The sequence below is a fragment of the Thunnus albacares genome, chromosome 5 (genome assembly GCF_914725855.1).
Source record: "Thunnus albacares chromosome 5, fThuAlb1.1, whole genome shotgun sequence".
In the NCBI taxonomy this organism is placed as follows: Eukaryota; Metazoa; Chordata; class Actinopteri; order Scombriformes; family Scombridae; genus Thunnus; species Thunnus albacares.
Window position 1 is genome coordinate 9,421,361 of NC_058110.1, and position 26,440 is coordinate 9,447,800.

Genomic DNA, 26,440 nt, shown 5'->3' on the forward strand with positions numbered 1-26,440 from the left:
GAGTAGTGGGTGAGATTTCCAACCTATCTGCCAAGTTTGGGAAATGTAATTTTTATGGTTTCGAGACCCAGATACTTTTAGGGCACAAGGACAAGAAGAAAAATAAATAAATAAATAATCCTAACAAATACAGTTGGGTTCCAGCAGCTTTGCTTGGACCCCTAAATATGGATTATAAATGTTAAAAAGGCCACCACTGTTGCTTGGTTTATTTTAAGAAATACACAAAATTATGTTGTCTAACTCTGGGCATGAATGCTTAAACCCTTCTCAGATTTTTCTGTACTTTTTCTGTACCCACTAAGGTGATTCTGAAAGAGCTTATTACAGATGGCAGCAATTTCTTAAATTTGAGGGTAAAGGTAAGAATTACCAGACATTCAGACCAAAAATAGCACTGTTTAGAAAAAATACAATGAGTTTGAAGGCTTATCAAACACAAAACACACCATAGCAAGTGTAGACTCTTCATGTTCCAACCTTAATCTATCAGGAATGTAAGCGTGGATGTATTTGATTGGCCAAGGGTGACACTTTGGATTGTGCTTTGGCAAAAGTTCAGCTTCTGCTTTTTAGCTGGATGACCAGTTTTTTTCCTAGAGCCATTAACATCACTGACTGTCCCAATGAAGAGGTCTCATTGAATTGAATGAGGGGGGTTTGATTTTTTTTTTTCATGCAGTGTTATTGTTGGACTGAACTCAGCCTCAGTCCTGCAATTCATTGTAAATTTCGTGTAACATAAAATATGTTTGATCATGTGTTACCTCATTTGTAAACATGCAACGCCAATTATATGTACTATAGAATATTATTATTATTATTATAATTTGTGCTCTGCTGTGTGTCTGCCCGAAACTTGTATAACTGTGTGAACCCATATCAACGTGCATTACCTCATAGTGCTAGAACAAGAATGAAAAGTAGCCCAGAAGAGAAACAGTACTGTGTTGATGCTGGCAAACAGAGTTATTTTTCCATGGTTGTTCTTGGGGTCTGAACAAGACTAAACACAAAGGACAAAGCCATCAACTACTGCAATCAAATTTAATCTCATTAAAAAAAAAGAAAAATCCCCATTTGATTTGTTGTGTAACACTATAATATAATACAGATTGGTGCCAGAACTGACAGACAGCCAGCAGCAACAGGCCAACAACATCAGCTCTCCCATCAGCCTCTTAATGTTGTCAATGACATACTCAAACTTGCACACTGGAGAATTGTTGCCTGACTAAGGGTCTTTGAGAGTCATGACAGAAGAGCCCTCTATCATAATCACGAGGTTTGGACTGATGAAGTTATGGTAGGAATTCACTTAATAGTTGTTAAATAAGCTCCAATTTTTTCTATGCAGTGATTAAATTTGGAAAATCCAGAAATAGTTTAAACATTTCCAAATTGCAGGATATTACAGAAAACTGATTCATGTTTTTTATGTTTAGGTTTGTGACCCAAACAAGAATTTACTGAGGGTAAAATGGTTCAAGGTAAATATAGTCACAACTAAGTGAACCCCTCTATTTTCTCTTCCTCTCAGCGGACTACAGCACCAGTGAGATGCTAGTGAACATGGGCAACCTGCCCCTGGATGAGTTTTACCCTGCCGTGGCAATCGTCACTCTGATGCGCATCCTGAGGGACCCTTCACTCTCCAACCACCATACTATGGTGGTCCAGGCCGTCACCTTCATCTTTAAATCTCTGGGCCTCAAGTGTGTCCAGTTCCTGCCCCAGGTCATGCCCACTTTTCTCAACGTCATCCGTGTCTGTGATGCTAGTATCCGAGAGGTAGGTAGCACCACAGAATAAGAGGAAAGAGGCTGTCTGTCAGATTTGTTTGCTTTTACCCTCTGGTTAATAATGTGAGTTACTCACAAAGCAGGTGTAACTGTGTTTCCTGTCTTTCCTCTCTGTGTTCCAGTTCCTCTTCCAGCAGATGGGAATGGTTGTGTGCTTTGTCAAGATCCACATCCGCCCCTACATGGACGACATCTTCACCCTCATCAGAGTGAGTAATCGTGGGTGCTCTCCATTCTGCTAATTATGCTTCCTCCCATCCTCGCTCCTCTGTCCTCCAACCCGTGACTTGGACATTGATCATTGTCTGCCATCATCGAGGATGTTTCAAATCCTTAAATGTGTCTTGGAGGAGATGTGGAGCAAGGAGAGAGGAATCAAAGTTGTATCCCATATGGAAGTTTCTTTACCGGATGGCAACACCCCTTCGCTCAGAATCTTTTTACTGATTGGTCAGCTGGCCTGATGGGACAGCTGTTGTAGACACAACAGCACATTTATATATGAATGCATCATTAAAACACTCTCGCAACACTTGACGTATGAAGAAGAATGCTGCAGTGTGTGTAGATGTCCCATTCGGTAAGTACAATTCTTCCGGCCTCCTGTTTTATTAAGGAATTAAGATGCAAGGAAGAGACGCAAGTGAAGGAAGAAGAGCCATGTTAGCCAAATGGAAAGCACCCTGTGTCAACACCCCCCCCAACCCTTACCTCAATCCCTAAACACCGATCATCCAGTCCCTCTTATTTTCCTGTGAGTCAACCAAACAGCTGCAAACTCTTACTTGTGCTCCGTTGTGCTCTCCACTTTCCTCATTAGGAATAATGTGTTCAGTGCCCCTGGATGAAGTCTGGCCCCATGTCACAGCAGTACACATCATGTGTGGTGTGGTACTTAACGAGACTGTGGGACTGGGAGAATGAGAAAATCACATTATTTATATTTTAATAATATGCTTTTTACTCCCGCTTTTAGTGCGGGTCACTTGTTTAGAATTATACTTCGTAACAGCAGCGCTAGATGCAGTTTACGGCTCTCAGGTTTCCACTCACGTTGTCAAATTCATACCTAGGAGAAAACTGGTGATGACTCATGAAATTTATCCTTATCACATGATGTGGAACAACTGCTAAAGCCATAACCTCTGCACTTGCACAAACACACTTGTCTAGCACATGATTATATAGCAAGACACAAAATATCATATGACTGTCCTTGTATCGGAATCTTGGTAAAACTGTTACCAGCACTTTTGCAATGGCGGGTGACTCCTCCTGGAGAGAAGAAATTGAGAGAGCAGAATCACTGCCCCTCAAGTCCTTCTGAGTTAATAAATGGCAAGTGAAACAAAGAATCTATTCATTTTTTGCTGCAGCTTGGCTCCTGCATCCAGATGAGGGGGCTGGAATAGCCATTCAGGATGTACACTCACTTGCTCTCTAGTCAGCGGCCACAGGCAGGGAAAGCAGGAAGTTGGGGGCTGCTCGAGACCTCTGGTCACTGACAAAACACCTCCGCCAGATCTCACAGCTGAAGCCCATTGACTGATTGACGTATTGCGTGACTGCAAGTCCTCCACCTTGAGTCCAATTGCCATTATCTCTAACGTACACAGTAGCCATGCCCAGATTTTTCAAAATGGTGTCATAAGCCACACAGACACGATGTCAGTCCCAGTTGTCAGGAAACTGTCTCCATTTCTCTCCATCTAGTATCATGATGCTCAGTGTCTGACACGTGAAACCTTTGTACTTCATGAGGGAAATCTGTCCAAACGTCTCTCACACTCAGATCATTAATGGAAACACATTTTGACCCAATTCCTCAGACCCACACAAACCTTCAGCACTATACCAGAGTAAGGCCGTTGAAGTAATGCCCTCTGAATATTGTAAAAAATTTATATTCAGGAATTGGACTGGCATTAATGTAGGCCACTCTTATTTTGGACAAACATTCAACTTACTACGACAGTCACATCTGTCTGTTAGCTTAAGCGTGATTCATTTTATGCATTCTTTTAGATCATATGATACAGTTTGGAAGGATTTTGTCCACAAATTAAGAGCTGATTCTGAGGGAATTCTCTCCATAGTCTGAACTGCTAATGTTATTTAACAATTGTTGTTCAGTGAGATGGTAAACTAATTATCATTACATAATGTTAGAACTGGGAAACTGAATCCTAGCAACATGTGGGAGTGAATAATCATAATATGAAATTCTGTAGTGTACATTTGGCTGATGATATTGCAATGCAATCCCTTTTTAGAGCTATATAGTAGCAGAATGTGTTCTGCTTGTGTGCTGCACAAAATTGAACTTGATCAGGACTCCTCAGTCAAGGTTATTAGTATCAGCACTCCGTATGATGTTATTCTAATCCATGCCAACATATCATTTTCTGTGCTGTAGGAGTACTGGACACCAAACAACCCCATGCAAAACACCATCATCCTTCTGATCGAGCAGATTGTTGTGGCTCTTGGCGGAGAGTTCAAGCTCTACCTTCCTCAGCTCATCCCACACATGTTGCGTGTCTTCATGCACGACAACAGCACTGGACGCAGTGTTACCATCAAGGTGAGTGCAAGTTGATGCAGTTTAGGTGACAAAGACATCAATCCTGGTGTGAGATTGTAGACCCACACCGGGCTGAAGAGGTTTATCTTCCATTCTTCCATGAACTTAAAAGCACGATCTGTGATTGAAGTGTACAACCACTACAAAAAAGTTTGAATCAAACTATGAAGTTTATAAGATGAGATTAAATTTCATCGAGTTGAGTTGAATTTTAGTTATTGCAGCAGGAAAACTTACATAATTATTAAAAAAGGAACATAAACATAAAAATATAATTGAAAAAATAAAAACAATGAAGATATATCAAATGTAGAGGTTAAATAAATTAATTTAGTAAGGCTGGAATTGAAATTATGGTCACAGAGCTGGAAACAGCTAAAAAAAATTGCTTTCAGAACCCCGAGCAGAGGCTTGACAAATAACAAGTCTTGCTTGCAGACAGGTTAATGCCGCCACGAATGCTTACTCGGCAGCTATGTGCACTCTTTAATAATGGACTTCCTGCATATTGCATTATGTGCCAAGTCCCCAAGCAATGCAACATTTTCCATTTTGTACAAATTGCTGTCAATTTCTGTGTCCCCCTTTACATAATTTAAATGTTGGCCTTTATTCAAAAACCTTATTTATAACCCTCTCTTTCTAATTGACTTGGATAGCAATTATTCAGTCCTGTTTATGATGCTCTGCACCCATAGTAGCTTAAGCATCTATATAAAAAGTAAAGAGAGAGACTGTCAGTACATTGCCATGCTCATTTCTTTACAGTTTATGATTTAGGTCCCTTATATCAATTCTTGCTTTATTTGGTGGGTCGTATTTATAATGTATAGCTTTCCTTTTTGACTACAGAGGGCTGTATGTAGTATGAAACTGATAAATCGCACACTTTGCTTAGAAAAACAGACTATGTTTCACCCATGTGTACATCAGTAGTTCAGATAGCATCAGGCTTTTCAGAACCGTTGGTTTAGAACAGGTAAATAACATTTCTAAAATATTTACAAAATCAGCCTTGCAAGGTTTTTATGAGGAAGGAAATCTATTCAAAATGATAGGCCTTGAGGATGATGAGTAACACTGAATATAAACCTCACTTTTTTTGCTTGTTTACAAGAAAACTCAGCAGGGTACCATTAAACACCAATGGAACAAATGAATATTTGAGAATTCTCCAAGCAGGACAAACTTTGTGTAAGCAAAGATGTAGAAGGGAAAGAAAGTTTTAAATACGCTTTTAGTTGTTATCTACAGATGTTACTTGTTGAGAACTTAATAAAATATGAATAACTAAACATGAAATATGTGCTATATATCTTCACACAAATATGGGATAGCTATAATGTAGAGAAAAGCTAAAGTTTGATGTCTGTAATTAATTATAGCAGTGAAACAGTAATTATCATGCAACATGATCTCAAATAACGTGTTATGTAACAGTTTTTTTATGTCAGAGTTGACCGCTTAGCTCATTTTGACATTTGACATCTGCACTGATTAATGGCTTAAACGTGACACATTGTATGTCATAATTCAGGTGGAGAAAGCACACTAACTAGATTTAAGAGATCATGTGTCAGATTTGAGTTGTTATTTGGGTAGATAACTTAACGTTGCTCTGCCAAGAGGAGTGTGTTTAGAAAGTACTATCGTCACTCCACACTCTTTCAGAAAGCACAGGAGCTCAGCCCACAGTTGACTTAATGGAGTGCTGTTTTCTGTTTGTGGTTTTTGTCAAGATCTATCAAGACCCATTCAGGTCTAAGCTATTCACTAGTAATACAGCAGTTCAAAGACAGCATAGACCTGTAGCTGACACACTCTCCTGTTTCAGCAGCTGCTGCCAGTAGTTGTTGGGGTTTTCCCTCAAGCCCTAAATCATGGTTTGGGCACAGACCACAAAGACAGAATCATAAGTAGCATGGTCATCTGCAGTGCTTTCTCCTCTGTGCTGTTTTGTCTCAAAGTCTGTAGTATAAGATAACCCAGCAGCCCACAGTCTGGATAGTCTATAACTCAGGCCTGGGTCTGGAGCCTAATCCAGACTCAGGCCTGAGGATGAGGGTCATGAAATGGGGGAACTGGGAATCGGGTTACCCACTAGTCCACAGGAGAAGAAAAGAAAAACATACTTCCATCATTTCAAGGAGCTGTTAAGTCCAGCCACCACAACCACTCCCCCCCCCCAGTACATGCACGCACACTTACACCTCCACCTCGGCTTCCTGCTGTCTCGCCGTGCGCAATTTAGACGTGGGGGTGGAGGTGCGGGGAGAGAGCACAAGTGGTCATGGTGTGTGTTGGGGGCCGGGCTGGGTTTGTTGGCTGCGACATACGTCATCCTTTAAGACCACCATCCATCCATCCACACCAGTCACACATGCTCCACACAACGTGATTGCGTACCATTACACCAAACTACAAAAATCTCTCTCAAGCAACAGCCACACATTTAATGTTAAAATTGTTATTTAAGACGTGGTGAAGACAGCTGTCTGGCTGTCTGGCTGGCTGGAATTGGCACTGAAAACACCCTGTGAGCCCCGCAAGCCCTGATACTGAATTTAGAACTTTATATTCAGATCATTGCGGCACAACAGCTTCCAAGTGCCTGTGCCACATTCAGATTTAGTGTCTATTAGAAATGGAAACTAGGAGATATATGACTACCTTAGTTGATAGAAATGTTTGTGCTCTCTAATAATGAAACCATTGATTTAGAATCCAATTAACCTCATGATAATACAAGCTTCCATTTGTTTTACATCACAGCTTGCTTGCTACTAATTTTAATCATATTGATGACATGAATAAATTATGCATAATTTTAACTGGCTAGGACTACCTCTTAAATAAGTAATCATGTAATGAATGACTTAGGTTCCTTACACAATGTGAATGAACAGCAATCTTACACGTTCATTGCAGTGTCACACTTTGCAAATTGGGTTTACTGAGACCTTGGTTGTAAAGTGTGTAAAACTGTACGATATCATCATAGTGCTAGGATGTAAATCAGTTTATATGTGCATGTGGTGTACATCTACGTGTGTATATGTACTGTATTGGTGCATATAATGTCAGCATCAATTCATGCTGTATTCCAATTGGTTGGTTTTTAGACATGGGTCGTGGCAGCAGTCATGAGTATCGGGCTGTACGTTTTTGAAACTATCATGGGACCACTACTGTTTTGGATTGACAACCACGCCATGTTTTTTCTTGTGATTGCCAAATTTGGTCTTTGAAAGCCTAAATTCACAGGGTACAGAGGCGTTAATGTAAAACTTTGTGTTCAATATGCTAAAGCTTTGTTGTCTGTCCCTCACAACGTCTTTGAAGTGGATCTCAGAAATTCTGTTTGTTTCAGATAAATGTGACCATATGTGTTTTTTTTCCCTTTATATTTTTAATTTAATTAATTGTTTTAATTTTTACAATTTGTTTGTTTTTTTCATTTTGAAGTCACAGTAGGAATCTACAGTCTAGGTTAAATAATATACATCTTATTATGCTGGCCTCCCAGCAGCCCCACATTCTGTGTCTCTGTGGATTTTTGTACTTGAATGATGTCATATTTGTAGCTCTACTGTACTTTGTATTGTATTTTATGGTCTCTGTGCTGGGAAGTAACATACAAGTAAGATATTCAGTCATTCATTCACTCACTCAAAATAATGCAGAATTTTCCTGGAAGGCCAGCATGTGTGCCAGCACCTTGCTAAAATAAAACACCATCTGGCTTCTTTTTTTTTTTTTTTGAGGATTCCCAAAGAAACCCCTTTAGCCATAAGAAGCTCATTAAAATGTTGTGGTATGTGTGACTGAGCCGTGTGTGCTCTCCTTTGCAGCTACTGAACGCCATCCAGCTGTTTGGTGCCAACCTAGACGACTACCTCCACTTGTTGTTGCCTCCCATTGTCAAACTCTTTGATGCCCCTGATGTGCCCCTGCAGGCCCGCAAGTCAGTACTATACTTGGCTGCCTAGTTAAAATCCATTCTCATTGGATTCCACTATAAACTTTATTGATTTATTTGTTGTATTTCCTGAATCCCACTTCAGTTGTTTATACACTTGCACCAAAGAAATGGAAACATAAAACTACACCAGCCCTATGATACCAGAGAGAAAAGCTAGTATCGCAGGGCTGCTAGAAATTTTAACAGCATAATATTTTTTGGCGCACTTTCTTTGATATAGAAGAATCTGACTGACACATACTTTTTTCACATGTCCTCTTGGCTATCTTAAAAGGTCTGTCAGAGCAGGCCGTGTCTCCTTGTGTCTGTGATCTACTACTGTTCAAGTAAAGCTGTGTTTTGTATTTGTTTTTCTTCTGCCTGGCTCAGGGTTGCCTTGGAGACACTGGACCGTTTGACAGAATCCCTGGACTTCACCGACTATGCTTCACGTATTATCCACCCAATTGTTCGGACACTTGACAGTACGCCTGAGCTGCGCTCCACCTCTATGGACACCCTGTCCTCGCTAGTGTTCCAGCTGGGCAAGAAGGTAGCCGTAGCTGTCCCCCAGGCTCCTTTTAGATGTAGCTATTATTCAGTAGACTGTTTCCAGCCTTCCTGCTGCTGGCTACACATGAACAGCATTTCGGTAACCCCCACCCCCCTCAGTCTTTATTACTTCCTGCCAGACTGCTGATGTCATTTGCCGTTTGGCGGCAGGGGGTGGTGTTTATGAGAGTGGATGAGGTCACATTTACCTCTCCCTGTCCTTCCGAGCCTTCCCCTCCCTTATCCCTCAACCCTCCTATCGTTTTCAGGCCTAACCACCAACCGAAGTAGCAGCAGCTACGTCTGGCAACAATGTGACGGGGAAGCTTTTGATCTGAGACTTAGTGGTTAGATACAAGTGCAGGGTACTCAGTTATTTGGCTTATGGTGAGGGGAAAAAGGTAGCGAGACTAGACCACATAATTAAGCACACACACACCCTTTTATTTACTCTCCTTCCCTTTCCTCTCATTTGCAGTACCAGATCTTCATCCCCATGGTCAATAAAGTGATGCTGAAGCACAGGATCAACCACCAGCGTTATGACATACTTATATGTCGTATTGTTAAGGTATGTCCCCCCCAATAAGTAAAACTTTTCTCAAAAACATATTAAACTATGCACATTTCCAACTTTTCTCTTGAATTAATTGCCCGTTGATTTTGTGGCCAACTTTTCATTATTCATTGTCTCTTGCTCAGTCAGACCCAAACATTAAAACCCGTCATGTTCAGCTGCACATGATCAGGCAATAAATTACATAACCATAAATAAACAGAACTTTTTTTTTTTTTATCTACAGTGCACCATGAGTAAGTCATTACCATGCTGTGTTTATCAACAGTTATCCCTCAGGAAGGAAGTGCACTTGTACATTCATAAAACATGTTTTGTGGCCTGACTCAACAGTTGTGTCTGACTCAACAGTCTGTGTGTGGGCTGTGTGTGTGTGTGTGTGTGTGTGTGTGTGTGTGTGTGTGTGTGTGTGTGTGTGTGTGTGTGTGGGTTCTGTGTATGTGTGTGTGTGTGTGTGTGTGTGTGTGTGTGTGTGTGTGTGTGTGTGTGTGTGTGTGTGTGTGTGTGTGTGTGTGTGTGTGTGTGTGTGTGTGTCTGCGGTTATAACAGGGCTACACTCTGGCAGAGGAGGAAGAGGACCCTCTAATCTTCCAACATCGCCAACTTCGTGGTAACGGCGATGCCCTGGTCAGCGGGCCGGTAGAAGCGGGGCCTATGAAGAAGCTTCATGTCAGCACAACAGCACTTCAGAAGGTTAGAAGGGATCATTTTACTTTTAAAACTTCAATAAAGTAACACTTAACAAATCCAGTGTTTTTTTTTCAGGGGTGTAGTTGTTGACTGAAGGTATTATGATTGTGTACAATAAACAGTTCTGTGTAAAAGCCCATAGTTTACTTGTGGTAATGATATGTTGACCAACAGACCAGTGACAAATTAAAGGAAAAACCTGAATAAATAAATGAAGAAACATAATGAATGCAGATGCTTCCATACAGAGCACAAGGGGTCACTGAATGACTTGATGAGTTGAGTCATGATGATGTGAATCATATGCTATGACTCTCACAGTTCTGAACCCAGTTGAACATCCGTTGTAGATTTTGGACTAACGCACTCTCCAGCACCATCATCAAAATAGCTAATGAGTGACTATCTTTTTGGAAGAATGGTGTTCCATTCTTTGTAATATTTGATGACTATGCACCTGCGTTCACCTCAGCCAGATCTTCCCACACACATCATCAGTGACTGTCAAGTCTGGAGAAACTGTGTTGTTCCCACGTAGTTCTCAGTGACCTCTGAAATGGACGATCCCTCTCTCCTCACAGGCTTGGGGTGCTGCCAGGAAGGTGTCCAAAGATGACTGGCTAGAGTGGCTGAGGCGCCTGAGTGTTGTCCTGCTGAAGGAGTCCTCTTCCCCGGCCTTACGATCGTGCTGGTCACTGGCCCAAACCTATATCCCTCTGGCCAGGTACACCACTCCTGTCATGTTTACTCTAGCTCACTTCCTCCTGCTTCTATTCCTCCTTTATTATTTTTTTTCTTGTCTCAATTCTTTAATGCTCCACATCCATGATAGACCACTACGGCTAAAATTATTTACATAATTCCCCATATTAATACAGATGCAGAACACAATTTGAAGCTTTTTCCTTACTTTTTCCATACTACACCCCCCGGGGGGTTTGGATAGCCACCATTGAGCAAAGCAGTGAAGCATCATTATTATTGTTATTACATAATATATTGTTGTGGAGCTGCTCAATGCAGAGCTGTTCAGTGACCAGCAGTACAAGTCTGGTCGCACTAGCTACTAGTTTCTAGATATGACTATGTGCATCTTTAAATGTGAAGCAGACTGTGACTGAAAAATACTATGAATTGCATTTGTTATGCAATGATACAATGATTAATGTGCTCCACAGGGATCTGTTCAACGCGGCATTTCTGTCTTGTTGGTCCGAGCTGAGTGAGGACCAGCAGGATGAGCTCATCCGCAGCATTGAGTTAGCTCTCACCTCGCAGGACATTGCTGAGGTCACGCAGACTCTGCTCAACTTGGCAGAGTTCATGGAGCACAGTGACAAGGTTAGCATTGAACTGCAGCTACTATATTAAACCACAGAATCACTGACATACATTTTAGACTGAAGTATTGCACACGTCATGTTTTATTATGGTGCTTCTAGGTTAATATCTCAAGTTGCATTTTCTAAACTAGAGTCTTTTCCAGCTTTTGTTATTAGCTATTTTAAAGGGGTGATAAGGGAGCCTCTTCCTGCGTCATAGAATTTACTCTCAAACCGTCTGTCATAAATCTACAAGAGTTTATTCATTACTTCCAGTGACTCAACTTTAGTTTGTTTAAGTTTTGAGATTTTTGGCTTTTTATTTATCCCCTTTGTGAAACAAAAATGACATGCCCACTAGATTAGTATGACATTGCATGCACTGTATGACGGAAATGGGATGTACTTACGTGGGTCTCCAGCTGGCAAAGCTGCAGCATTAAAACCTCATCTGTTTTAATGTTGTGGAAATGATGATGATGGTTCACTAGGCTCAGTTAATTTTATGTGTTCCATTGTCATCAAGGTATCTTCAAACTAAGTTGTGTGTGAAAGCATTCACTGTTTTCAATTTATGCATCTGTCAATCAAGTCAAGCGTCGAACCAGATGCAAAGCAGAGTTTGTGACATTAAATAGCAGAACCTGCTTATAATAAATGTCTTAATCAAAAAGCAGATATCAACAATGTCCCTTCATTTTTCCTGTTACTTTGTGGAGCCACCAATGCCACATTTCCATAAAGTTGGTTTAACTGTCCTGCACTGTGCCATGAACAACTGTGATGTGGACACAGTGCAAGTGGTTTTCCATGTAATAAAAATGACACTATACCTTTTACACAGTATCAGTTGATTGCTAAACTCTGACTTGTCAACACTTTCTACAGCTGCTTCAAAATAAAATCCAGCCGCAGGAAGTATTAACAACGGACTTCAATTGGATAGCAGACCAGAAATCATTGATTATTGATGAAAATATAAACAGGAAACTAGGAGAAAAAACTTGAAACCACAGCACCTCCTACTTTATGCAGGTGCTGCAGGACTACTAAAAGATTGCCAGAGCAACGTGTTTGAAGATTGCACTTTCTCTCCCACTGTTTGACCACATATGTTGAGCTCATTAGTGACAATACTGCAACGTTGAGGGTAGAGATAGTTATAGTTGGCCCATAATATAGCGTGTCGACAGGGTTACCCCTACCTGTGAAGCTGCAGTAGAAACACACAGAGGGTGTCCTATTGCGAGCCAGTGAAAAAAAGAGTGTAAGACGTTTTCTTGTAGACTACCACAGATTGTTTTGCATATTAACTCAGTTACAAAGGCACATTACTAAAATCATGAAAATGCGACATCAAACTACTGTATTTCAGTCCTTCACAGTAATTGAGCTGTAGTGTACGTATAAATGCAGTGAGTGAGACACAAATAATATGTTTTATTGATGGTACAAACCCTACTAATTGCCAATAGAGGACCGTAAAGGTTGCAGATGACTCTTCATTCAAGTTCCATTTTATTTAGGAAAAACATTTTACCACCAGACCCCTGATGGTTGTTTTATACAATTTATTTCCCTTTCTAGGGCCCTTTGCCTCTGAGAGATGATAATGGCATTGTGCTGCTCGGTGAGAGGGCTGCCAAGTGTCGTGCCTATGCCAAGGCTCTGCATTACAAAGAGCTGGAGTTTCAGAAGGGTCCTTCTCCTCTCATCCTGGAGTCTCTTATCAGGTAGGAGGTCTGAACATCAGAAGTTAACAATTTTTAAAATGAAAAACAACTATAGCCTTTATTAACTGTGAGAAGTTGAATTCAGTTTTTCTTTATCACAGTATTTGACTGAGAACAGTTCTTTTTATGAACTAGGTAAATAAGAAGTGACTTTTTCATGGTCCACCTAATTTATTGGTTGCTTGTAATATAACAAAACTCACACAAGCCCCATGAAATGACTCGTTTCACTATCAGATTTTGATCTATTCGGTCCGATAACATTTGGAAAGTCTAGAAGAGCTGCACTATTAAATGATTTCATCCCCATTCAAGTTAGCAGAGGGCAAACCGGAAGTTAGCTGGTTCGGTTGGCGTAAGTGTGGCGCGGACTACCGTAATTACTGGTAATGCAGTAGCAAAAATTTAACAGAGCAAATGGAAGCAGATCAGAAAACAAGGAGGCTTTGTACTAAAATATGAGCAAATATACTTATCAAACAGAGGGAATTATAAATATAGGCTTTCTCTAATATAAGCCTGCTTCCAAGAAAGGCCTGGTACCCTCTGCAGTTGAGGTAAATAAAGGCCCCAGCCAATATTGGAGGAAATACAGTGATTTTGTTTACTTAGTTACTCTTTAGTGTTCTTGATATTCCAAAGTGTAGTCGATTTAATAAAACCCAGAAATGTATTATTTATTAAAGATATGAACTGAAGCGTGGCTCAAAAATCGTGGTCTGAACTGAACTGAACTGAACTGTGGATTTGAACAATCGTTACACCCCTAATATGTCGTGTCATACACAGCTGTATGTATTTTCCTTGAAAATTAGGACTTGCTGATGACAAATAATCACTTGGTAACTTTGAGATCACACCATAATTTAGTGTCAGTGGGAAGTAAATAATAACATTTCTTTATAGTTCTTTTTTCGTCTTCCAGTTGGTGTAAATTAATCATTGTAACAAAAATTAGGTTTGACAAATGTCTCCATGATTAACAAGTTTTGCGTTGCTGGTTAAGACAAACATTAAACTGCTCTCTCAAAGTCAATTTTTAATCTAATAAATACACAAAGAAATGATATACACATCCTCATGTCCCATAACCCTTTGATATCTTCTGTCATCTTTTCCATCCACTTTTCTCATCCTTTTTTATTCCTCTGTCTTGGCATGGCGTGGAGAAATCTGTTTTCCAGGCATCTAATTGGACGCTTGCCCCCTTTTCATCTATGAGTGTCTGGACTCGTGTTTCTCAGGGGCCTGTTTTCAATTTCTTAGGAGCCTTGATGATGATGAATGATGGGAGCCGGCACTCTGGTGTTTTCAATATCCCCATCTGGTTCTCACCTCTCCAGGATTTCCCATAAAAGATCTAGGGGCTGGTGTGCAAAAAACACTATGTAAACCTGGCTCTACAGAGTTTTGGCTGTATTAGAAAAAAATTGCTTTCTTATCTGATTCACGCATTTTGATGACGAGAAGGCATCGTCACTGTTATTTTAGTACCTGATGAGTCATTGTGTTTATAGATGGGTTTGTGAGATTATTGCAGGAATTGTTCTTTATATTCTCTCATATGGATCTTCCGCTACAAGTCAGGGTATTAAGTCGGAATAAGTGAAATAATAGTACAAATTTTATGAGTTGTAGCTGGTATGAATAATGTGTGAGGGATTTTAAGAAAATCAAAAGAATTAGTTTGTGGTTTCAGGCGCCATAGCTTTGGATACAGCCAGGAAATAGGTCACACTTTCCCCATTATCCCCAACAACAGAGGAACACTGTTAATTGAGCTTGAACCTAGGGTGTTATTGGTACATCAAGCAATGTCTGTAAATGGATTTGGATGATAGTCATTTGTTTCTGTTTTATTAATTTTCTCTTGGAAATTCTGTTTCCAAAAGAAAGTACATTTGACACTACCAGGTAGAATTTAATGATGGGGTGAAAGCTATGTTATAGGTATTATGAAGGTCTGTAAAAGTAGAGTGCTCCTTCATTTACAGAGTAACCGTGAATTTGGTGGTTCCATCACCACTGCAACGACTGGAGACGGGTATTGTTGCATCTGGACCATAGACTGTATGATCTGGACCATGTGTTAATAATAAATGTGTAGCCATAATGTTACCAGGCATCCATGGAAATGCTTGGAAATGGAATTTTAAATTAAGTTTAGTATGTTCAGATGTACAGGCGGCTGCAAACTGTTCTCTTATGCGAGCCATCCAGTGTGGCTTTTGTAAATTATTTTATTTCACCTCTCAACTGCTTAAATGGACTAAATGTATGAGTTGAAGGGGGGTGGACACAACTGCAGAAACACTTGTACAGCGTAATGCAATCCAGTAGCCCTGTGATGTACTACCTTTGTTGACCTTGGGACATTCTATTTTTTGGAATGACAGGTGTGGATTTCACCTGTCTGTGAAAAATGACAGATGGAACACCTCACATAGTATTAGTTTTTGTAGCTTAAACATACAAAAATATAAGTAGGTTTATATCAATATAAATAGCAGGGAGACAATATGAAGCAATTCAGTTCAACAACATCACAAACTGTGGCCTCAGACACAGTCCCAAGAAAATTTAAACCCTATAAATTTCTAAAAGGTAGTTTTTATTACAGGGATGTTTGGATTGCATTACAGTTATTATATTTAACAATTATATTACAGGGTCAGGTTGCTTAGGCTTAACATAAAATCTGCACTCCAGGTAAAAATTAGGTGAATATTAGATAAATTAATCACATGGACAAATTTATAAATACATAAGTTTTTGCTTGTGTCAAACCAAGCCCATTAAGGTAATTTGATACCCTTTTACATAGCACAATCTATTTCCACAACATAGTTTCTATGATTCTTTGGGTTTGGTACGGAGCCCAGCAGTCAAGCTGCACGCACCTTCACACATTATCTTCATCAAATATGAACTGTGACTTTTGCCAGCTCTAGTCACTAAAGTTTAATTCCCTTGAAAAATTCCATCTGCAGCATTTGGGTTTTCTAAATTAAGCATGCTAGCAATTAGACCTGTGTTGTACCTTCTATGGAGACAGAAGGGTTTATGTCAGTAGTAACTGACCCCTTATTTTTGCTTACTTACACTGTCCACACTGTTCAAGGTCTGCTTTTGTAGTTGGGGGCAACACGTTTGAATACTTTTAGACCTTAGAATAGAAAGACTTGGTCATTTGTCACCTTCCAAAGGTCTTTTTAAAGTGCCCTTTACTCCACTGTGGTAATTCTTCCAAAGGGAAGAGATAGATGTCCAGCTTTAATTAGATGTTTGCAATGACTGAATGTGTCACCTTGTAAAAGGAAAGGAATCTGACTTAGCCTACCACTGAGCTTGTATAGGCAGTGCTCCCTCTCTTTAGGTATTTGAATGCTCTAAGGAATTCTTTGTTGGTTCAAAGCATAGCAAAATGCTGTTATTGTTTTCAAGGTAGTAAAGCTAGAGGCATTTACTAGCTGGCAGAATAGAGTGTGTGTGGTCTTCATTCCTGCATTTGGCTTAGGTGCCCTTGGACCTTTGGCCAGAATGTCAGGAGATGACCTAAGAGTCAGAGGTCAGTGGCTAATATGTTGCCATTATTGGACATGCATGAAGACCTTGATTTGTGTTTAGATGCCCTTTGAGTTGGTCACATTTATAATGTGCTATTTACCCAGTAAAGTATTGAAAACAATGTATAATTGTCTGTTTGAGACAGATGATGCACATTGTTTCTTTTAAAAAATATGTTTATTTTCTATCACATAAAACAACAAAATTACAGAGCTGTACACATTTTACAAATTAGACATTCCCGTCATCAATGATTAGGGTTTTACAATAAAATGCAGCGTAATTCATAAGAAATACCATTGGTGGTTGGTCCCATTCCAGCAACTCACAAAGATCCTTTTTAATTAGTTCCTACCAGTCCTTAATGACTCATGCCTGCACCAGATTATACCAGTTTGGACTGACTCATAAATGGCTTGTGTTAACTGAAAAATACTTCCTAGTGCTTTCAAGTCAAATGAGAGAAGGAATCAAAATAAAGTTACCCATATGGGACAGTGGTGAAAGAGCGTCTATCAAAGCTTTTGAAAAATAAAATATTTTACTGATAAATACACAAAATTAACTACAATTTACAATCAAACACGGTAAAAACATTACACATTCATTTGACTTAAACTTAACCAGACCATTACAAACAACATTTTCATTCCTTTCCCAGTCAAAACCACAATTTGTTTGAACAGGTATTAATGAGATCTCTCCACATTCACGCATATGATCTTGATCCAGGACACACAGCTGACGCACTTATGGTGCAAAACCCACTGGCCGCACCTTCATCTCCACTTTCTTGAGGGAGTAGTTGGACCCATGCCAGCCATACCAAGTGATCCCATCTGAGTTCTTCGTGTGCTTACCGTAGCGGTAAAAAACGCCATTCAAATTTGAGTCAGTGCAGCAGTTGTACCAGTAACCACCTGTAAGGAGGTGAGAAAAACAAAGTTAGACATACACTTGATAGAAGGCAAATATCTCCCTGTAGCAACTAATGTAAATGACAACATGGATTGCTTTGATAATTTACCTTTGCGCAAAGAAGCACAGTCATCCACACATTTGTCATTGTCCTTGTTGTTGGTGCTGAAGTTGGTGTTGTTGTGGTAGCGCAGGGAGTCTCCAGCATTCCCACTGTAGTTTGCAAGGAAGAGCTTGTAGCTGTTGAGCTCATTACCCACAGTGAAAAAGCCATACTCAGCATAGCGTGTCTCTCCTTCCCAGTCCTGCACAGGAAAACACATATAACATGATATAGAGAGGGACAGTTATAGAGACTGAGAATAATGGCTCTCTTGCTCTGCCTAATGTCTGTAAAAGTTAGTCTGAATTATTATTCATTTTCTTACTCTTACTACCCATAGGAATAAATTGGCTCTGTATTTATGCCTATGTTCACTCTTTTGGCTATTAAATGGTTTATGCACGGTTACGTATTCTTGCTCTTTAGTGTCTAGCGCTGTGTTTGCCAACACGTACCTCCATCTCAATCCTGAGCGTACTGGGCTGCCTTGTTAGACGGAAGATGTGGTCATTGCCTATCCAGAAGTCTCCGCGAATGGATCCAAATCCATTTTTGTACTGCTTCCAGTCTCGGTTGAATGACGTAAGGCCGACCTTGCGCCTTTGGATCACAGTCCAGCCACCTCCGTTTGTCTCCATGTCACAGAACACCTAAAAGCATTTATCAAAGTTCAATATAATGGACTGCAGGGAGAAGAGGGAGGCTAACCACCAAAAAATACACACAAAAAACCCCCATGATACACACAAGACTCATCTATAACTCACATTCAGCTCGGGTGTGCCCAGGAACTCATCTTTTGGCAGTTTGTACTCTCCAGAGATCTTGTAGTTCTTGCTGTAGAGTGATGCACAGTCATATATGGCATCTGGAGAAAAAAAAAAGATCTCTTTAGTTATGCTTAAACCATATGCAGTTTCAATATATGTTTTTTTTTTTTGAATGTCATAAATTCAAACAGCTTTATGGATATGTGAGTGATTGGACAGATGAAAAAATGGCCTTTACCCCAACAAAATGATCAAAACATGGGGGAATATGCACTGCATGGCTCAGATTTTTGTATTGTTCTTTCTTTTACTCCACAGTATGGTGATGCCATTAATAGGGCTTTAAAATCTCCAAGGGCATGAGCCCAATACTTGAAAGAGTCTGTGTAAAACAAAAAAGAGATGGAAACCCTCCACTTCTTCTAATCTTTGCGTGTCTTCCTGCTCTGCTCTCCTGTCTCGAATTTGCTCAAGTCATACAGAGGTCTCTGTGTTCCCTTTGCCAGTGACATAAATGTGGCCCTGTTAGACCACACAGTTAAGGTATTGAAATAATAAACTACGTCATGCCTGGTTAAGCTCTCTGCAGAAGCCAGTGCTGATTAGTGGTGTGCTAATGTTGAGATGAATGGTGGAGATGATTTGGCTTTGATGCAGCTCTTTATTGACAGCCCCGCAGATGGGACTCAACAGTTCCAAATTAATAGTTTTGACTCCTGGAGGGCAGCTCAGAAGAGTGTGTGCGCTGTAATCTCACAGCCTCACAACCATTTCAAAGCAGTTGTCTGGATGCCACAAAGCAACGGATAAGGCTGATTATAGTTCTTCACATCAAATAAATATACAGCATAGTGTTGCATGTACATAATAATTGTCTTATTTCAGAACTGCATTGAAAATGTAGGAACTCAAATTCTTGTGAAATGATGGCTTATGATTCTCTCTGCGTGTTTACTAGAGTTTATAAATTAAACAAAACAAGAAGGCTGTTTTTCATTGAAAACAAAAGTGAGACAAGCTGAGCAGGTTGGTAGACAAATGGTTCATTTCATTCAATGGTTCAACTTTTTCATTTCAAAAAGTTCATTCATATCTTTTTGATTTGTAAAATATGTGTCCATTTGTGAACATAATTGTAACTCCTGGAGCATGAATCTGTAGCTGCTCAACAGTCTAGAGAAAGACAGGAGCAGGTACTTCAGATTTTACCATGTGTTCTTTCACAAATTCTCCATGACTGTTGTGTTTATGTGAATTGCTTTCACATAAATTAAATTGAGCAAAAATAATTGTTGAGCTAAAATTTCTTCCTGCCGTTTTTGAGATGTTATCACCAACCTGCAGCACACAAAACTAGTTATGTCATTTAATTCCTACTCTGTTAACAGCTGTTACAGTTACTGTTAATGCTCACCTGATGTAGTCTGAGTAGCAGATTGCAGGGTTTGAAGCTGCATGATCTCCACACGGTTGTTAATCTCTGAGTACTTGCTCTCTGCCTCCGTGACCCGGGCTTCATGCTGACGGTTCTGCGTGTCCAGCTCCATGATTTGCCTCACAACGTTCATCAAGTCTGTCTCCTGCTTGCGACTCAGCTCCTCGAGGAGACTGGTCAGATTTGCCACCTGAACCTTGAGAGAGCGCACCTCATCGCAGCACTGACCCTTGGGAGGCTTTGGAGGTGCCAGTCTCTTCTTGGGATTCTGGGCCCACGTCTCTGCTAACAGGAGCAGTGTGATCCCCAAAGCCACTACGCTCAAATTTACGTTTGCCATTTTCTATAGAAAAATTCTAGATTTTCACACAATCTCAGGTGTGTCTGCTTGCTTTCAATGCTCGAACGCAGTTGATCCCTATGGATATCTGGAAATCAGACTCAGGCTTTGATTGACCAGTCGAGTTGGAACTCTTCTTTGACAAACAGCTCACCCAGGCTCTGTCTTATTTCCTCTGTGAAGCTTGAGCTCTGCCTGAGCATCTTAAATATTTTTTCATGTGGGTCCTCCCCCTCTCTCCCAGTGCGCACCAGTTACCGCACTGACCCTCTCCAACCTCCTGGGTGGAGGACCTTTCCCATCCCTCCTCCCCCTCCTCCCCCTGCCCCCCTCTACTTCTCCCCCCATCTTACTTTCACTCATTCCATAGAACATGTGCCCACGTTTGTCCTCTCTTTGTCAGGTGTTGAAGGCTTCTCGGCAGTAATGTTTTTTTGGGGGTTTTTTTGCTTCTGTCTGGAGGACAGAGGCAAAAAAAAAAGAGTAGAGGAAACAAAACAAAGTCTCCTGTCTGAAGTCATTGCATTTCCAGTTACGAGTCACTTGTTACTCTGTGGGAATGTCAATACTTATGCTGTATTTCATTTAAAGTTATTTAGCTTAGAATCATTGTTAAAAGATTTAAATACTTGTTTAAGACTTCACAGCAGTTATATGTAATTTCCCTTCCCTGTTTTCACACTTTAATTAGCCTGTTAATGACAGATTTTACTACATCCTTGGGGCTGACCGTTTCTTCTGTCTTCTCATGCCAGGAGATGTGTGAAGTCACTAAGTACCCTTAATTGTAGGTTAAGTGTGCTATTGATGCTACTCTTTTTTTGGGAGATGTTGAGGCAGGCATGTTTTCCGCAGAGCTTTTCGGCATCATGTTTCAAAGGGTGTTGATACAAGGAGAAAGGCTTAGTGAAACCTTCAGGATAAAATTAGACCAAAAAACACGTTTTGCATTAACCAGAAAGAATTTGTCCGGGAGAAGACTGGCAAAGCCTCATTATGCTGTCTACATGAGTAAGGGATTAACATTTTGCCATCACACATGTATTGCATTTTTTAAAATAGGTAAAACGGTATACTGTTACCTACTAGAGAACCACAGGGCAACAAAATGAAGTGATTTTCTTGTGGCTTTTATGAATAGCAGAAGGAAATCAGCTGCTTGTATTTTTTCTTACATCTTACAGAAGGCAACACTGATATCAGCTTTCATGTTGTGTTAGCGCTGCAAAATCTACAGTTTGGGAATTATTTCTTGGAAACAGTAAGCGTTGGCAAGCAAATATACTAACATCTCATTTTCTTTTTATGATATGACTACTAGAGCTGAAATGATGAATCAGTCGGCAGAAGATTAATCAGTAACTGTTTCTTGACCTTACAGTTATTCAGCGAAACTCCTGCTCCAGATTCGCTGCTGATAAACTGAAAAATAATGCATAAATAATCTTTTATATGAATTTCTTTTTGACAGAGGGAAGTGCCGAGAGACAGGAAACTTGGGTAGAGAGATGGGAATGACATGTGACAAAGGACAGAATGTGAAAGACGACATGGCCAGAATCGAACTATGGACATATTAGTTATGTGGCATGTGCCTCAGCCAGCAGGCCACCCCACAAAAGAAAATAAAAAAGTTGTTGGGTAACATCAGATAAATATTCCAGCAGAATAGCGCCACAGGAAAGGACTCCGCATTAGACTCATTCATATGAGACAGCTGTCACAGGTTATTCTCTGGCTGTCGCTGTAAGCAGACTTCTGTCCATACACCTCACTGATTAACCGCAGTAACATCGAGTTTCATCTCTCTTCCTCTGTCCATAGACACACACTCTCGCTCTTTCTGTCTCACTCGCCCACACGTACAATCTTTCTTTCCTTCCTTCCTTCTCTCTCTCTCTCTTTTCAGGGAGTTGACCACATTTTATTTAAACATCTGTATCATTACATTCATTTCCCTGATAGCAACACCAGTTCACCATAGCTGGGCAGTGTATGACTCATGGCCTGTCTGAATGGGGTATTAGGAAGCTTGTACGCTGATCTAAAACATGTTACAATAATAATAGGATTTATTGTGATACTGATGAATTTGTAGGAGTAACATTGTTGAAAGGACACTCTTACAGACACTTAATATGATCATTGCAGTCAGCAGTTGGAGCCAGTTTTTTGACACCTGCATTTATGGAGGATGCAAAGCAGCCTTGGACCAGTCAAAGTAGTGTCCTTGTGGTGTTTGTGGTGGTTTTGAACTACAATCTGCTGCTGATTGTGGTGTATTGGCACAGCTTAATGACAATGTTTTCAGAATTCCTGCTCCTGGACTGTCTTCTCTATTAAAAGGTATAACATGCCAATCACTGGCAGAGGGTGAAAATAATGCCTTTATAATATCAGACATCAGAGAGGCTTTCTTGAATTTCCACTCTGTGGAATTTCTATCTCATCCCAACTTCCCTGAGGACCTGCCAGCCCTGCCAGAAGATGCCTTTGGAGAGCAAGCCAAAGGAGGGGTTTGGGGGTGGGTGAGTGTCAGACAATGCCTCGGACATTGAGACAACAGATCACACATGACGTCTATGATACTTGGTTATGTATGATCATTGCTGAGAAAAATAGATAGAAGTGCCATGATGGAATGCTGTAAATACAGGGAGTTGTGCTAACTGAGACACAGCAGAACCAGGACATTCCTGTCAATTTTTACTTGAATTTTATGGCTTTCCCTTCTCCACATGGACAGGAATGAGCTGTCTGGAAAAGGCAGGGATGGAGGTGTTCATAGAAGATAAATACAGTAGTGGATTTAACAACTTACCGTTAAGCCTGTGCTCTGTTTTTGAAGAGAGAAATGTTTTGATGAGTTGGTCTGTATCTCGTGTTCGTGCATATCAGTGATGCAAGACACATTTCTGCTTAACTAAAAATCTTAAAGTCAGGATATCTCGGGCTCAGCTGCACACAGTTTGATCACTGACCATCCTTTTTTCTTTCCTGTTCATCTTACTTTATGGAAGTGCAACACTATTTCCAATTTGAGACACATGATGATGCCATATGTGTCCATATTTACGCCAAGACTTACTTTTAAATTTCTTGTCTATGAATATACACTTTCATATACTGCACAGGACATGCATTGAGATATTAGTATTACTACATATTAGTATTATTATTCAGTTACATGAGTTTATGTAACCCATGGAAACCCATGGAAAACTGGGAGCAGAGGGGCAGACGGGGTTGAAAGATTATAACAGATGTGCAGCAAAAACAACACTTGACACTTTACCCTCCTCTACCATCTGATTACATAATCTCACATCAACAACGCAGCCTTGTTTTTGAAAAAAACCTCAGGCTCTTTGTGTCTCTCCTGCCAAATGTTTGGCAGGCGTCCCTCACTTAACCTCACTTATTCAGTCAGGCAAATGAGGAAACATTTTCGAATGTCCTGCTCAGCATCATCTTTGTGTCATGGCAACTGCGGTTCAGAGCGCAAATAAAAAGTACGACTTTCCTCCAATTCCAAATTATTACATAACTATAAAACGGTCTGTTACTGCTTTGATGTGTCAAAGTGTCCAAGCTAAATATTTAAATGTGTGTAGTTCTTCCTCTTCCTGGGCATTTCACTCACTGAATGTTACTGGCTACTTTTTACAACAGGTCACCACTTTGCAATTTCCTTTTTATTCATTGCATTGTATTGTTTTGTTGAATGTTGACATGTGCTTTTAGTTTTATGTATTTGTTTGCTTTGTCATACACATATGGGAGTAATAAGCCATTTATTCTCTTTATATAACATAATTGAAAGATATTCTCTTCGTGCTGAGTTTGCTGCAAGGTTTTAATTTTCTGACAAGCCTAAATTTGACCTTCCTCTTGATTTCCCCAGTTTTTCAAACTATTAAACTTAAACAAATTTTCATATTTTTATGGTCAGCCGTAACATTTATATGGCTCAGTCACATATACCTACTGGTGCTTTTAGCATAGAACAGCTACCAAATGTGATGATTGTAACATTCAGTTACCACATAATGTTCTCCTAAATGTTCAGTCTTACCTTTCAATTTTATTTTAAAGTATTAAGATTATATGTACCAGAGAGAAACTATTTTAAGTTTAATTTTTAATTCAATTTCAATTTTATTTTGAACATGTTAAAAGAAAAAAAAGTGTATAAGCAAGAAAACAAGACAAACAAACAAAATCATCAGCAAACATATATATCAAAATCCCATGTTCAGAAACCGTCATCGAGTAAAGTTAAATTCATTTAAGTATCTTTGCTATGATTAAATCAGCTTTCAAAATAATCAGAATGTTTGCCTAAATAATAACTGTACAGTTGGCAGATGTTTAATAATATGATATGTGATGGTGTTTGGTTCTTAATGACCTCCACGTAAATCTTAACCTTAAGTCATTGATGTGCGTCAGTCTTTTTCGGAAAAATACAGATAATTTGCCTTCCTGGATTTTCTCATTGTCCTAACTGCCCTGTGAGTCACATTTCACTCTCCAGCAGTGCATACCAGTGGCATCACTTTCCTCTGTCCCTGGACTCTGTCATTCAGAGCTAGTACAGGAAAGTCCAGCTGGATGCTGTTTTATACGTTAAGCATCACACTGTTTTTCCCTTAGAAACAGCTTCTTTAAACACCGTTTACCCTCTAACTATGTCTCACCAGCCTCTGTGTAAAGAATGCACATCTCCTGTCAACATTAGAGGTATTCACTAAGCTTTAACTAAAGCCCCCTTCTTTATATGACTTCCTCAGGAACCCTACAACAGATTTTTTCCTTTGCCTTTTGAGAAAAGTTGGACACCCTGCTATGCTAATTGCATCTGTCATCTATCTTTGATAAGTGTGAGCTGACAAAGCAAAGTTTTTAGTTAGAACGTACTCACAGACGGATTTTGTGTCCCTAAATACACTGGAAAATGTTTTGTAATCACAACAGTGACCACCGGGGCCAAGCTGTCAGCAGAGAACTCATGGGTTCAATTACAGGAAAGGCAGGAGGTGAAAGCAGGAGCCAGTAGATTCCAGGGCTTCTAGCTAAAAACTTGGAATTACATAATCTTTATTAACAGAAACCTCTTCCACCTGTTCGCTCTTTGTGCACAGAAGATCCTCTGTTTGAACTATACAAATTCTGCTATCAGTTTTAATCAATTTGAAGGCATCTTTTAAGGTGCTTACGCTCAATATTTCCTTCATTAATGTGTTTCGATTAACAAAACATATCAAAGCTTAAGGTAACATTTCATTTTTTTTTATCTTGGATTATCATAGTAGCAATATGGTTTTGATTAGTCTTTGAAGTTTGAAATAATGTAAGGCAGATCTTTGTCATCTAAATGAGATATGAAAAGATATGAAAAATAATGTTGATGCTGTAGGACAGTGGGTTTGATTTTAAACACAGTCTTACATTACTTTTTGTTATTTACGGCACCTGGGGAAAGCAACTGACTTACCATTGATTTAAATTTCAAAATAATACAACAGATAATGATCTGCAACTCAGTTAAACCTGGTCACGTACAGGGGTTAAATAAACTGTTCCATATTTTCCATAATGAGGGAGACGGTATGCACCGGGGTATCCTCCAGCTCTGAGAGTGGCAGACTTCATGCCCTGGCAGACCATCAAGAGGTCTGGTGGCTTAGGCTGGTGATGGCTACCAGGTGGCGTCTGTTGTCATGTAGCCGAAGTAGGCCAGGCATCAGGCGTCTGCTCGCCACCCTACCAACCAGTAGCTGGGACAAATAGTACTGGAGGGAAGGAGGATGGATTAGCCACTATCCCCTTTAGAGTAGTTTCCCCTGCTTCGTGTAAGCACAGTTGGCCATGTGGCACTGCTTCAGAGGGACGTTTCGTGACATCGGGATATAAAAAAGATTGTGTCACAGGACAGAAAACAAAAAACACTTGTGCCAACATTTCGGGATTCCATTGTTTTTCGCTAACCACTAAAGGTATTTAGCTTTGTTGGTATGAAAAATGATCACATGCTTTTAAGTTGGTTTTATTATTAATTTAAGTAAGTGGAAATGCAAAAACTG

The 26,440-nt window shown here is 39.9% G+C and overlaps 2 protein-coding genes across 4 annotated transcripts in view; one reads left to right on the forward strand and one right to left on the reverse strand.

Moving 5' to 3' along the window:
• Nucleotides 1-26,440, forward strand: part of mtor (mechanistic target of rapamycin kinase) — an 89,850-nt gene that overhangs the window by 15,909 nt on the left and 47,501 nt on the right. For all 3 annotated transcript variants that reach the window (XM_044350780.1, XM_044350782.1, XM_044350781.1), the window contains 10 exons: nucleotides 1,541-1,791; nucleotides 1,925-2,011; nucleotides 4,219-4,386; nucleotides 8,238-8,350; nucleotides 8,738-8,900; nucleotides 9,378-9,470; nucleotides 10,026-10,169; nucleotides 10,748-10,890; nucleotides 11,345-11,507; nucleotides 13,076-13,221. In XM_044350780.1, coding sequence (XP_044206715.1) covers nucleotides 1,541-1,791; nucleotides 1,925-2,011; nucleotides 4,219-4,386; nucleotides 8,238-8,350; nucleotides 8,738-8,900; nucleotides 9,378-9,470; nucleotides 10,026-10,169; nucleotides 10,748-10,890; nucleotides 11,345-11,507; nucleotides 13,076-13,221 — 1,471 coding nt within the window. The remainder of the gene's footprint in view (nucleotides 1-1,540; nucleotides 1,792-1,924; nucleotides 2,012-4,218; nucleotides 4,387-8,237; nucleotides 8,351-8,737; nucleotides 8,901-9,377; nucleotides 9,471-10,025; nucleotides 10,170-10,747; nucleotides 10,891-11,344; nucleotides 11,508-13,075; nucleotides 13,222-26,440) is intronic.
• On the reverse strand, nucleotides 16,947-20,542 carry angptl7 (angiopoietin-like 7). The gene is made up of 5 exons (XM_044350783.1): nucleotides 19,994-20,542; nucleotides 18,577-18,677; nucleotides 18,265-18,459; nucleotides 17,816-18,011; nucleotides 16,947-17,708 (listed from the first exon to the last, which is right to left on the reverse strand). The coding sequence occupies exons 1-5, from the start codon at nucleotides 20,352-20,354 to the stop codon at nucleotides 17,539-17,541; spliced, it is 1,023 nt and encodes a 340-aa protein (XP_044206718.1). The 5' UTR covers nucleotides 20,355-20,542; the 3' UTR covers nucleotides 16,947-17,538.

Coding starts and splice junctions, on each gene's coding strand:
- angptl7 (XM_044350783.1), bottom strand. CDS start 20,354: ATGGCAAACGTAAATTTGAGCGTAGTGGCTTTGGGGATCACACTGCTC. Junction 18,678..19,993: donor TGCTACTCAGACTACATCAG/GTGAGCATTAAC, acceptor TTTTTTCTCCAG/ATGCCATATATGACTGTGCA. Junction 18,460..18,576: donor TGGGCACACCCGAGCTGAAT/GTGAGTTATAGA, acceptor AAATGCTTTTAG/GTGTTCTGTGACATGGAGAC.